Source organism: Mirounga leonina, unplaced genomic scaffold (assembly GCF_011800145.1).
Source record: "Mirounga leonina isolate KUSES-001 unplaced genomic scaffold, KU_Mleo_1.0 Mir_204, whole genome shotgun sequence".
NCBI lineage: Eukaryota > Metazoa > Chordata > Mammalia > Carnivora > Phocidae > Mirounga > Mirounga leonina.
Window position 1 is genome coordinate 9167437 of NW_023270513.1, and position 14996 is coordinate 9182432.

Consider the following 14996-nt stretch of genomic DNA (forward strand, 5'->3'; position numbering starts at 1 on the left):
GGTGCATGTACCCCTTCGGATCACTACATTTGTATATTTGGGGTAAATACCCAGTAGTGCAATTGCTGCGTTGTAGGGTAGCTCTATTTTCAACTTTTTGAGGAACCTCCATACTGTTGTCCAGAGTGGAAAAGCCATCAGCTTTTATTTACATTAAACCAAGTCTTAATATTGATTTTTAAAGTTTTTAATTAATCCACTAATGTTTTATATAAAAAAAATCACATGGTAATAAATGTAATTTCATGTCCCCTTAAAAAGTGATACTTGTTATATTTTTCACATATTATTGAATTGGCCAGATAGTCTTAAACAACACTGAATAGCTGTAAAAGCCAACATCCTTTCTTGTGTTTCAACATTAGTCATGATGCTGATTTTGTGAGATAAATTTAAAAAATGTACCTCCTTTTTCCTAATTCTTATTTATTTGTAAAACAGGAAATGGGTGTCTAGTTCTATCAAGTTCCTTCTAAATATGCTCAACCTTTTTAAAGGACCAGTTCTTGAATTTTTCGGCTAGTTATTATTTTCTAATTTTTCATCTTTTTTCCATTTTTAAATGTTTGTGTTATTTTATTCTAAATTCTTGAAGTTAAATATTTATGGGTTTTTTAAGAGTATTTAGGGCACCTGGGTGGCTCAATTGGTTAAGTGTCCAACTCTTGATTTCAGCTTAGGTTATGATCTCAGGGTTGTAAGACTGAGCCCTGTGTCAGGCTCCACGGTTGGGTGTCGAGTCTGCTTAAGATTCTCTCTCTCTCTCTCTCCCTCTCCCCTCTCCCTCTTTGCACCCCCCTCTCTAAAAAAAGAGTATTTAGGGTAATAGATTGGACTGGGTACAGTTTTAGCTACCAAAACGAATTATCACTACCAGCATGTGATCAATAATATCAAGAACAAGTTTTAACCTAATATAAGAGAAAGTGTGTAAAATTTTGGCCCCCTTTGTATGGACTTTATACTCTTAGACAAGTGAGTACAGATTATAGCACATGATGTTATTAAAAGTCATCAACATATTATCCAAGGTTAGTTCTTAGTGACCTTTTATAACTGTATATGGTTGCATATTTTTTTATGAAAAAGAAAACACATTAAAAAGTTTGAAATTGCTATGAGCCTGAAAGCTTTTAACAAATAGTTGAATTTATGTGTATGTCAGTTATGAGGAATTTATAAAAGTAATTGATATAATATCAAAAGAGGAATAAAATATGAGATTACAAAATAGAAATGTGTGGAGGTAGGAGTAAGCACAGAGCTAAGTTCATAATTTTAGATCTATTTCAGGTACACCAAAGCTAAATAAGTAATGTTAATTGTTTGCATTAAGTGAGAAACAATGGTTGACTAGGGTAAAATTTATTATAGGGTTGTAGAATTAATACAACCTAAATTCCTCAACACTTGTACAGTTTTATGGATTTCACAATATGGATATTAGTGAGATAGAATCACTGCATTTGTGAAAATGACTTCTTCATGAAAATTTTTTACATGTAAATCAAATCTATTACAGAGCACCTAACAGAAATGCAAAGATAATTTCTAAATTCAGGAAAGTTGTATAAAATGAAAAATAAAACAAAACAATGTTAAGAGATTTGACATGTTTTACACAAAACATTCAGAAATAATTTTAAATATTTTAAATTTAAAACATGGTTTACCATATGATTGAGTGAAGAGCTTACTTAAAAACACATACGCAAAGGATGGAATTTATTGTCAGGATGTTAGATGACATATTCATGCTACTTTCAGAAGCCTAAACCCTATAAATTAAAAAGAAAAACACAGAATCATTTAATTTCAATTTCAAACAACAAGCAATGTCAATTAAACTAAAAATTGACAAGAACTTGCAGTGGTTAGTAGTTTTTATTTCCTTCTTTTTTTGGCATAAGCAATAGAGTATATGCATGAGTAAATATGAGTATCCTACACCTTTAATGTTGAAGTCATATTGTAAATCTCTGACTTCTTATTACTAAGGATACTCTTTTTCTGTTGCCTCTCACTCTTGACAGATCTTGGTCTCAACAATAAATTCATTGGGGAAGTGTCTAATCTTCCAACACTTATCAATGGCACGTTTGTTGAAACCTGTGAAAAAATGCACAAAGAATTGACTTTTTAACTTTTTATGTAAATGAAAACATACCTAGATTTGTTCTCTACTTTCCCCCTGTACTCCACCTGCACTCTCCTTCACTTTCCCAATAACACAGGTTGAAGGAAAGACTATCGCCTACCCAGCAAGAGGTCTCTTCTACGAAGGCGGAAGGACTTGCGATTGTTGCAAAGTTGGTAAATAAAGATGCCAAGGTTACTAACATCACGAATCTCTTCCACAGCAACCAGGTCTTCATGAACAACATAAGTGTGAGGCAAGTATTTGCCACTCTAAAATTTTTTTAAAAAGATTAAAATAAGTTCTTAAAAACACCATTTATATCCTTACCTATAGCAGATAAAGGTTTTTTTTTTTTTTAAATAGACTCTTTTTTTAGAGCAGTTTTAGGTTACAGCATTTTATGTCAATAAAATGGAATGTTTTGGCTCAAATCATTATTTTTTTAAAATGAGGAAACAAATGCTTAAATAAAAATTTGACATCCAAAATACATACAGCCAGTTTGCCGAAGAAGTCCATTAAATTCTTTGGAGGCAGAACAACAGAGGTATTGAGGGGCATCAGATAGCAGTTCCCCAGCAGCAAGTCCAAGTAAGCAGTCATGCCCTATTGGGGAGGGGGAAAAGTTAACTATGGTGTAAAGAATAGCAATTCTACTGATTCTAACTACCATTAAAACAAGCAGCTATATCCTTTTAGTATGTGTTAAGTTATTTTCTTTTTTTTTTGCATGTTTTTAAAGATTTTATTTATTTATTTGAGAGAGCGAGAGCACGTACGAGTGGGGGGAGGGGCAGAAGCAGACTTTCTGACTCCCTGATGAGCAGGGACCCCCGCATGGAGCTCAATCCCAGGACCCTGGGATCATGACCTGAGCCAAAGGCAGATGCCTAACTGACTGAGCCACCCAGGTATCCCTGCATTTTTTTTAAGGTTTGTTTGTTTGTTTATTTATTTATTTTCTTTTTATTATGTTAGTCACCATACAGTACATCATTAGTCTTTGATATAGTGTTCCATGATTCATTATTTGCCTATAACAACCAGTGCTCATTATAACACGTGCCCTCCTTACTACCCATCACTGGGCTACCCCATTCCCCCCAACCCCCTCCCCTCTGAAACCCTCAGATTGTTTCCCGGAGTCCTTAGTCTCTCATGGTTCATCTCCCCTCTGATTCCCCCTCTTCAGTTTTCCCTTCCTTCCCCTAATGTCATCCGTGCTAGTCCTTATGTTCCACGTTAAAGTATTTTCAATAGCAAAAGTGAAAAAGGCTTTGCTGAAAAGATGTACATTTATGAACAGATTTAATACTTAACTAATGTACTAAGAAAAAAATCAGGAAAACCTATAAAAATGAGAAACTCACTTTTTCAAAGTCATGAATAATTGCTGCAGGATCACTATCAGAGAAACTGGGGACAGGCACATCAATGATTGCAACATTGTCTTCCTCTCGAATGTCAGCCTCCTCAGTCACAGGCAAGAAGTAGGGCTCTGCTCCTCGAAGGGAATTTGCAGGGTCCTCAGAATCAAAGAAGCACATCTCTCCACGGTAGATGGTACTCTAAAAGACAAAAAGGGAGAATTAAAACCTTTTAATACTTACTACGGTGACATTTGAATCATTTCTCACACTCACATCAATTCATTGTACTGTTTGTCAAGCTTAGGATTTCTGATTACAGTTATCACCACGAAGACAAGTCAATTTTATAAACTGAATGGTAATTTGAAAACTTGTCCTAAATCTTCATTTCTCTGGTGACCACCACAGATTTCCTTAAGTTACTACTAAGTATATAGCAATTAGTAATCCAAATTACAAGAATTGTAATTATTATTACCTTGGGCATGAAGTACTTGTAAATGCAGGCTCCACCAACAATAAGTCCTGCCAAGATGAATGAAAGGCCTAAGAGAGTAAGCATGCATCTCCCAGAGGAGCCCTCTTTTTCCTGGGTGGCAACTTGCAGCTCCTGTTTATTAAAAAGCAAAACCAAAGACAAAAACCAGATTGCACTTTTAGACACATAGCTGCTTTGTGTACAATTTACTTTCTTGAAACATAAGACATTTTTAAAAGATGTTATTAAGTCATCTTAGCTTAAAACCATTTCAAGACAATTTCTGATATTTAATAGATGCTAAAATCTCCAATTATATTAACTTTCCTTCCGGTATTTACAAACCCAGTTGCAGTGTGAAGTTTTTTCAAAATACACATTTCTAGAATCAGCTGAAAATCACTGTTCACTTATGCAATAAATTATACTCTTTAAATAAATGTAAGTTGTTGATTTTTGGACTTGTACAGTGACATAATCACTAACTTTCTAGACTATAATTATGTTGCTTTACTATTTTTTGTAAATCAATTTTTTTGCCAACTTAAAGGTGAATTAGTGTCCTTCGACTTATTAAATGATTTTCAAAAGCTGGTTTTTATTGTTTTATTTTTAAAAATTCTGTAAGGCAGGTATATGTCATTTCCCCCATTCTAGAAATTAAAATATTGAAGGTGTGATATATTTCATAATGTTCCTAATTTTAGTGAGAATTTAGCTTTTCTAATATCACCCACTGTTCTGTAGTAGTGTGCTGCATGAATGAAATAATGTTTTCCAAGTTCTGGTAAAACACTAGACTATAGTACAGCCTTTGTGATAGCTGGGCACAAAAGCTGTGTGTGTAACAGTTACTGTAAAAATTCTGTTAAATGCATAATTTGTTCAGGAATTGGAACAAGAAAGATCCAAAGCAAACGAGTGATTAACTCTGTATTCTTCCCAAGGCAATGGTCCAAGGGACCCTCCAATCCCATTCTTGTATGTCATGATATGTTTTAAGCAGTATTATTACTCAAGGGTAGAACAAACAAAGTCAACAAATGTAGTTTCTTGTAATCAGTGGGTAAATCATTCAGACTAGTATGAAAATAGAATTGTTTTAGTATTTAAGGCCATTAGCTCTTTTCCATGACAACTGCTTTAATGCTTATGGCACCTAATTAAACTTCAATTAATTTGGTGAAAACAAATGCATGGATTCTAAGGAGAGATGATTATTTCACAAATGGTTTTTCAAAACAAAATCTTAATTAAAATTCAAAGAAATTTGGTATGCACATTTTCTTAGCTAAATGTATTTAAATTCAAACCCTCCATTAATACTGTATAAACCTGGAAGGCTTTTCCTTGTCCCAATAGTTTTAAGAAATTATAAATTATTTTTATAAAAAAACTAACATAAAATTAACATTACAAAGACAGAACTATAAATCATGATTGTGAATCACTGTAATCCAGAGCTAGAGGCTTTGAGATTATATTTTAGATGATTAAACGGAGGTCCATAGAGATGATGTTAATTGCCTGTAAGTCACACAATGACTTAATTTTAAATACTCAAAACGATGGATTTCTTTTTTTCTTGTCACTGAGATATGAGAAGAGCAATTTACACTGCAATTTCATTTATTGTTAGGCAAAGTCTAAGTATTAGAGTTTCAATTTAATAAAATTCCCCACCATATTAGGAATAAGGATTTTTTTTTATCTACATTTGCTAGAATTCAGAGTGGTATGGACTTTCACTTACCATAGATAGTTTCTCTCTAAACTGTATTTTAAAGTCATTGTACACAACCTCTGACATACTATTCTGTTGTGCTAGGCTTCTGATGAGCAGATTAATACATCACAATATACTGTGTCAAGTATTATTAAATCATTGTCTTGTAGTGGCCAGATCAGGATACTGTGGAAGCTTCTCCAACATCTAACAAAGAAATATAATCGTGGTGCAAATGCTCATTTTTATTTATTCTTCATCACACCACAGGCCTGGCAGAAGTACTGCTTACATATTAACTGTATCCAACTACAAGTCATGAAGTTTTTGGTGGTGAGAGAAAAATAAAGGGATTACTGTGTGGCTATATTTAACTACTGGCATCTAATTAGACCTCCCAAAAAATCTGGCCGTGTTTCACTTACAAAGTGAGTAGGACAGTTACATATTTGATCTTCTGTCATTTAATAAAAACCTCAACAATGCAAGGGGGTGTGACTTTTGGCTTCTGAAATGTATAATACCCAAAAGCTAGTTTTTTTGCTGGGTTAACTATTAAAAATTTCTGTGACAAAAACTCTGTATAAGCACATAAGCATTTCAAATTGGTGCATAATAAGTTTTACTACATGGGTTCTCATTTCACTCAAAGTACTTTTCAAATCTCCAGCCTGAACACAAAAGTTAAAAACTTTAAAGACAGAACAAGACAAATTAAGACAGATCTGGAAACTCTGACACTGTACAGATTTTGTAGAAGAAAATACAATTGTCCCTTTTAACACTGACATTTTACTGAGGAAAATGAGTAGTTTACAAACACTGAAAACATGTTAGTTGTTTAAAAGAAAACGGACTAAATAAACAATGGCTAACATTTTGGGGGGCAGGGAACTACCTCAGTTTCTGGCAATGCTAGAAGTTTAAATTACAAGGTCAGACCTGCTTCAGATCTCTCCATGGGGGAGGCAGGTAGAAGGATATCACAAAAAGGAAGTAGTACTAAAAGAAGAAGAAAATAAACTTCAACATTTCTTTTTACAGATGAAGAATGTTGTCTTTAGGAAATGCCGCTGTGAAAACACGCAAGGATCTTGCAGTAAGAGGGCAACAGTGAACATCCCAAATTCTAATTAAGACCAACCTCAATTTTGACAGCTCCTTTACTGACTGCTTAAAACCGCCTATAACCGGAGAGAAATTGAAAATATACACGGGCGAACACAGACACATACCAACACCAACCCATACCGATTTGAGTCAAAGCTGTCCTTGGCCCCCTACCCCACCCCCACAAACATTCAGTGCTCCTAGAAAGAATTAGATTCATAGAACTTTATCCACATCAAAAGGAAAGAAAGAAGAGTTAAATCTCTTGCCCCGGTTCTCCTTGAGTGTCTGCTCCTTCCCTGTGTATGCTATGTGCACCCCTGGAGCTGGAGACTGAACAACGTGCCTCTCATTGAACCCAGCCCCTCACATATTCCCCAGGAGAAGGTGACATCGGGTCCCAAGGGTTCTCCTCGAACTCCCTCTAACATCCCTTGGAAATGTACCACAAGAGCTGGAACCCCACGGAAAGCAGTGCAACTCACTGGGAGTGTGAGGCACTGCAAGCAGGAGGTGGCGCTACTAGATGGAACTGGGGCGACCGGTAAACCAGTTCAATAGCGCAGAAGGAGCAGCTTTCATTTTCCCCTCTGTCACTTGCCCCTTCTTTTCCCCCAAACTTCCCCCTCCCCCCCACCTTACCGACCCTAGCAGGCAGTCTGGGGTGGAATGAGTACTGCTACCTTGCCGGTCAAGATTTGAGCTCGGACCGTGCGGTTTACAAGGGCCTCCACGTCTTGCCGCGCCTCCTCTTTTTGCACCGCCGTAGGTGTATTGAAGGCAATTTTCACCATAGTGAATCTTTGGGCTTGGTGGTAAGGCGTGGCTCAAATCAGCGTCCCGGGCTACAGGTCGTAAAGAGATCGCGCTAACCCTAGCAGGACCTACTTTCTCCCTCGTCTGTCTTAGGCAGCTGCAAGCCCAGGTCTGGGGATACTTATGACGCAGTCCCATGCCGGGTGGGAGACCGTGGGAGGGCTCAGGGAGGGGCCAAGGGAGGAGCGGGAGGGGGTCCAAATGCTGGGATGGGGGTGGGGGTTGTCAGTGAGGAAAGAGAAGGGGAGGTGGAGCCCTGGGGCAGCGGGGGCTTGAAGTGCCTCACCTGCACTCCAGGCGTGCTCCCACCCACCCTCTGCACCGTCAGATAAGAACAGCACAGGAAGGAAGTCTGCTGTATTGTATCTTTCTGCCTCTGTCTAGGCCACAATAGCCCCTGACCCTGATTCTGTTTTCCCAAACCTGGGCCTGCCCCCCGCCCCCCACCAGGGGCCAGGAACTGTAGCTTGGCACCGACTCAAGCTTCCTCAGCTCTGCACTCACCCAGGTCCCAAAAGCACAGTTCATGACTGTTCTGTACCTTTATAATAATACCTTCTCTTTAAAGAACACTCAGAATTCTGTTTATACTTACTTGGTTCATTCTCTCAACATCTTGTTTTCTTTCTTGGCGTTTGTTTTGTAATTTCAATTTCCCAACCTAGAGCAATACTAAATCAGAAATATAGCACTCCTGCCTCTTCAACTCCACACTTTGCAGGTAGGACAGGATGAGACACAGAGGAAGGTGGAAAGCTCATAGTGAATTTCTGAAATAATCCAGATCCTTTCACTCTCTCAGGTCAGGGAAACAAGAATAAGGTCTCAGTCCAGACCTTGTTTCTCTTCAACCACCAATTCTGAAATCTGCAGGGAGAAAAACAAGGGTGTGTGTATACCTATGCATTTAAGAAGGTGAAAGTGTGAGTGAAGAATACAAAGTTTAACCATATGCTAACCCAGCTCTAATGGGGATAAAAACCAATAATACCAAAGAGGGCTGAGTTAGATATCATTATTGAAACATTTATATGTGCAGCTAGTGTAATCATGCTATTCTTTCACAATCAGTTCTGCCTGATTGGTGGCACTGATAGACAACTTCACTGTGTGAAATTCATGCTGTGGAGGTTGCTGACTACAGGTGGTAGTGGTAAAGAGTTTATGATTAGTCCCGCTGCCAAAGAGAGTAAAGGGGTCTGTTGTGTAAAGGCAATAACACCAAAACAAAAAACAAACAAACAAACAAAAAAAACCCCACAAAACAAAAGAATCAGGCTTGTACTAGAGAATCCCCCATTTACTCATACTTATTAAATGAAAGAGACTCGGATATGTCATCATCCCTCCGTCTAAGAAATTTCAGGTTGGAGTTTTCCCCACTGAGGTTTCCTTGACTCTGAAGCCTGTTGCCTGTCTCTATTATGGGAGCTCTGTGAAGACACCCTTAATTTTCTCTGATAGGCCGCAGATGAGAAGGTAGATGGAGAATAGTGGGGATCCTTGCCTTACACAGGGCCAGATGTTCACGTTTACTTAGAAATATTGGTACCTTATGCATTTTTTGTTTTTATTTTTGTTTTGTTGCTGTTGTTTTTTAATTCTTTTTTCAGGTCTGGCCATTATAATTTAACATTTATCAGGCAACCTTTAGTGTAGGCTGAGGAAATCTCAACTTCCCAGGATGTTTCTTTTTACAGTTACCTTCTGTTTGCTATCACCTTTATGACAATTCAACCTAAGTTCTGTGCTAGTCTGTCCCTGTCACATAGGTGGCTGAACAAATGGTTGCTCCTACACATTTACCTATCAAGTGTAAGGTGCTGGATAAGGTAGTAATGTATTATATTATCTTAGTGCATCTTCCCTGAAATATAATCAGGCAGAAGGGACAGGGATTATTTCTATTTTTCAGATGATTAGACCCAAACTTTGGTAACAACCAAGGGATATGTGATTGATTATTGGTTATGTCACATTGAGCAAGCTTCCTCATCTCCTTGTGCCTCATTTTCCTCCTCAGCAGAATGGTGCGATATTTCCATCCTGTTGCTGTGAGGATCATTTAGGATAATACAGGAGGAAACATCTTTTAAATTATGAAAAGGATAGGAGAGTAGAATGGTTGGTTACACTAGGATTCTTATTTTAGTCTGTAACATACCTGTGTTTCAAGGTTATAGGATGATTTATATATATTTACATAAATATATATTATATTTCAGCTATTGCTTAGCCTTTAGAGCTGCTTGAGACCGCACTGTATCTTAATATAAGTCATTTTGGAAAAGGTTAAACTTCAGAAAATAGTCACATAAATTGCCATCTAAGTTTTCTGTTGGATTTTGAAAATTTTGGCTATCTTCTGTTTGTTAATGCCATGCTCTCTTTTAGAGATATCCCTCATACCTTCCTAAGGGCCTTTGCTGCTGCTGAACATATATGGTGCAGGCATGGTCTCACATTAGCAGATACTTACTGCTACCCTTTAATATAAATAATACTTGTGTTAGAATCGAATAGCAACAACACCCATTGTTAGTGTCTATTTCAGGAAGGGTGCTCAGTGGGGAGTCTCTCTCTCTCTCTGCCCCTACCCTGCTTGTGTTCTCTCTCTCTCAAATAAATAAATAAATAAAATCTTAAAAAAAATAGTTCTTATTGGTTAAGCTCTTTGTTGTACTCTCTGCTTCCCAGCAACAACTTCTTGTTTCTTAGAATCAATTTCTTTCACTTTCTTATCTTGGAAAACTGGGGATCTGGCTGCCATGCCAGTTCCAGCTCATATTGTTAATCATGCCTGAATGCACACCATTCAAGTTTATAAATGACTTCCCTGTTCTCAGATGATGCCAGATGATGACTAAATTATCACAATTTGAGCTGAATGGAAGACGATGTACAATTGGATGCCAACTCTCTTTGAATGGTCTGAAATTACCAAAAACTTGATCGCATGAAAATAAGACTACTAGTGGCTTCTGTGGTACAATTTCATTCATTAATTCATTTATTTGTTCACCAAATATTTACTGAGGGTTTGCCGCCTTGTTCTGTGATTGGCCATGGGAATGGTGGTGAGTAAAACAGACACAACTTTGTCCTTATAAAATATACCACACTGAAACCACAGCAATGACATATTTGTCTTAAGTTCTATAGTTTTTATAGTGGGGACACTGGTTCTGTGCTGTGGAGTATAATATAGCAATTCTACAAACCAGCAGAGTAGTTCTACCCACAGCCAGTGCTACTAGGAATGTTTAAATTCCTATCTCACCTGCAATGGCTTCACACCCAGCATTCTATTTAGGAAGATTAATCTGACAGCAAGTTGTATTGGGAAACCAGTTAGGAAGCACTTCTATATTCCAGGTGAGAGATGGTGGAATACATTATGATTGCAACATTAAAAATAAAGGGATAACTTCCAAAGATGTTTAGAAACCATACTTTACAAGAGTCCAGTGCAGGATTAAATCATAAGAGATAAATTAGAAAAACTAATTCTATTTTAAATGACTGGGAATCCAGGATTGGGAAAATGGTGGCACCCTTGATAGCAATACTAACATTTGTTGAACACATCAGATACTGGATTTCTGTGCTAAGCCCATTAAATTCATTGTCATGTAATCTTTACCACAACCCTGTGAAGTATTATTCTATTCCTCATTTTATTGATGAAGACACCAAATTTCCAAGAGGTTAAGTGACTTGCCCAAGGTCAAATGCTAACTCAAGTGGTCTGATTCCAGTGTTTATACTATTTTTTTTTTTTTAAGATTTTATTTATTTGACAGAGAGAGACACAGTGAGAGAGGGAACACAAGCAGGGGGAGTGGAAGAGGGAGAAACAGGCTTCCCGCTGAGCAGGAAGCCCCCCAGGACCCTGGGAACATGACCTGAGCTGAAGGCAGATGCTTAACTACTGAGCCACCAGGCGCCCCCCAGTGTTTATACTCTTAATCACTATGGTGTCTCACTGTTACTAAAATAAATCAGAAAATCAAGAAGGAGCTGGCTTGAAAGCAGGGAGAATAACCAGCATATTCTCTAGGGAAATGAAGAATGAATCCTCTGCCCATATTGCAAACAGAGATTCCTGCCTAGGATTTTGTTCAGGACTAAAAGCACTTGAAATCCTTTTAAAATTTTGCTGGTCATATGCGAATACATGGCTATAGGCTACTCATCCTGAAGCATATTTCTCTTGAGTTGCACAGTTGCTTTTGTCTACAGAGAAGTGGTACTAGGAGAGCTGGCCAGCCATCTGCTTTTGGGTATAATTCTAGGAATTTGGCTTAATTCTTTAAAGAGCAGGCCATTTTATAGGTCCATGACTTCTCTACATACATGGCTAAGTCCTGGGAGCATAGCTAGGGCTTCTCACACAAAGTAATAGAAAACACTTGCTTTCTGATTCTTGAAAGTGATAGATTCTCATTTCTCAACACTATTTAAGGTTTCCTTTGTAGGCTAGTAAGCTATGACAATAGAAGGATGCAAGATTCTTTCTTAAATATAAGAGTAGTTTTCATCATCTCTTCACAACAATGTGGTCATATCTTCAAGTTTAAGATTAAGTTGTGCCTCACTCTAATTTATAAAAAAAATCACTTTTTTTTTGTCATTTGGCACAACTGAAAAATCTGTGAAAATATTCACACTTTTATTGCATCTTCTCTAAATTGTGTAAAGATCCTTATCTTGTTGCAGACTCTTTGGGCAATTTTAAAAATAGAGTCATGAATCAATATCTGATCATCTTATCTGATCAAACGTCACTGGAAGTTTCAATCTTGAGTAATACAAGAAAGAAACTCACAAATCTTTCCCTAGGAATGCTTTGAGAACATCTAGTTGGTTCAATTGCTCTATAATATATTACTGAGTGATACTAAGATGACTTTGTGACTTTAAAGTTATGTTCTTATTCAATGAAAGCATAAGCATTTGTGTTCTCATTAATGAGTGCTAACCAAATATTCTTTTTACCTTCATGTTTATTTTGTTGGTGTCTCAACATATTCTGTTCCTAGTTTGATCTTAAAGAAAACAAAATCCCAAGTTGTTTTACCACACATGATTCACCTTGGCTGTTTCTGAAATGCAATTTTGTTTTTTATTTTCTTATTTATTTATTTATTTATTTATTTATTTATTTATATTCAATTAGCCAAGGTATAGTACATCATTGGTTTTTGATATAATGTTCAGTGATTCATCAGTTCAGTATAACACCCAGTGCTCATCACAACATGTGCCCTCCTTAATGCCCATCACCCAGTTACCCCATTCCCCCACCCCCTCCCTTTCTGCAACCTTAAAAACTACAATGAGCTACCACCTTACACCAGTCAGAATGGCTAAAATGAACAAGACAGGGAACAACAAGTGTTGGCGAGGATGTAGAGAAAGGGGAACCCTCCTACACTGTTGGTGGGAATGCAAGCTGGTACAGTCACTCTGGAAAACAGTGTGGAAGTTCCTCAGGACATTTAAAATAGAGCTAGCAATTGCACTACTATGTATTTACCCCAAAGATACAGATGTAGTGAAAAGAAGGAGCACATGCACCCCAATGTTCATAGCAGCAATGTCCACAATAGCCAAACTGTGGAGGGAGCCAAGATGCCCTTCAACAGATGAATAGATAAAGATGTGGTTCATATATACAATGGAATATTACTCAGCCATCAGAAAGAATGAATATCTACCATTTACGTCGACATGGATGGAACTGGAGGATATATGCTAAGTGAAATAAGTCAATCAGAGAAACACAATTATCATATGGTTTCACTCATATGTGGAACATAAGGAATAATGCAGAGGACAATAGAGGCGGTGGGGGGAAACTGAATGGGAAAAATCAGAGAGGGAGACAAAACATATGAGACCCTTGACTCCCGGAAACAAACTGACTATTTCTTTTTTTTTTTTTTAAGATTTTATTTATTTATTTGACAGAGAGAGACACAGCGAGAGAGGGAACACAAGCAGGGGGAGTGGGAGAGGGAGAAGCAGACTTCCCGCGGAGCAGGGAGCCTGATGCGGGGCTCGATCCCAGGACCTGGAATCATGACCTGAGCCGAAGGCAGACGTCCAACGACTGAGCCACCCAGGCGCCCCCAAACTGAGTATTTCTTGAGGACTCCCTGTTTGCAGGTAAATGAGAAAGGTATGAGAAAATACAAATCACAGGTCTTATAGTCAAGGACTATAAATTTAATGGAGACAGTGGATGTGTTCAAAATTAGCTAGAACAACAAAGGGTAGTGATAAAGAACTATCTGGGGGCTACATCGGATTCATATGATATCTAAGTTCCTTTATAACTCTAAAGTTCTGGCTTTATGATTTTAAATATTAAAAGAGGAGAACAGCATGTTATGAAGGCAGAGGCCAATATTAATCATGATAAGAAAGATTTGGTGATCTCATAGCAAGGTGCCATTTGATCTAGACTTTCAGAAATAAGTATTTGCTATGGAGAGGATCTAGAAGAGGGCCTTTCCTGGGTAAAAAACAGTACAAGCAAATGCTTTGAGGCAGGAAAGTATTTCACTTTCTTTGGAAAAAAAAACAACAACAAAATCATTAGTCACAAATTAATAATAAAATCTGAGGTTTAAGATGCATTTTACTTTGGTTTAACAGTACTCTTTAGATGTACTGAAATGAATTTCCATCTTCTCAATTCTGCTGTTTTTATTTTATTTTTAATATTCTCATTCTGTTTATTTTTTCCACAACACTGTTTCGCACTTGGTATATTAACATATTTTACTCTATTTGCATTCCATGTTACCCACATAATCTTAAGTCCAAATGTTGAATTAAAAATGTATTATTTAAATGACTCTGCCAATTGAACAAAGAATATGAAAATTCTAAAGCATGTAAAAAAATACATCTTGGAGATGTAGAGGCACTAAAAGAGTATTTTAGTATTTGAAAAACATTGAGAATTCAATCTGATTGATAGCCTTATATCCTGTAACTCTGAGTGACTATTCTACATGTACACGTTCTTGTACTAGGGCCCTGAAAAGGAGGACTCTGGTTTTAGAGTCCAGTAAAGGAGCTAAGATCCAAAAGCACAAATAAACTTATGGCAAGACAATGTGCAGTGGAATATCTAAAAGAACTATTAAAGGATGCAGAAAACAAATTTCTGTGAGATCTCACAACTTAAAAATTAAAACCTGTTATGATTATCACAGCCTATTAGTGGAACAAGTGCCACAAAGTTTGGCCATTTTACAGAATAAAAAGTCATTTCTTTAGGGTTTTGGTGCTTAGGCTTTTTTTTCTCTTTCATTCTCTTTTTCTTATTTCTTTCCTTCCTCC

General features: G+C 37.1%; 1 protein-coding gene across 1 annotated transcript; it reads right to left on the reverse strand.

The window, feature by feature from the left end:
• Window positions 1–1910: 1910 nt before the first annotated feature.
• ITM2A (integral membrane protein 2A) lies at window positions 1911–7753 on the reverse strand. The gene is made up of 6 exons (XM_035028654.1): window positions 7508–7753; window positions 3989–4120; window positions 3511–3708; window positions 2636–2746; window positions 2259–2409; window positions 1911–2109 (listed from the first exon to the last, which is right to left on the reverse strand). The coding sequence occupies exons 1-6, from the start codon at window positions 7616–7618 to the stop codon at window positions 2021–2023; spliced, it is 792 nt and encodes a 263-aa protein (XP_034884545.1). The 5' UTR covers window positions 7619–7753; the 3' UTR covers window positions 1911–2020.
• Between the last annotated feature and the right edge of the window lie 7243 nt (window positions 7754–14996).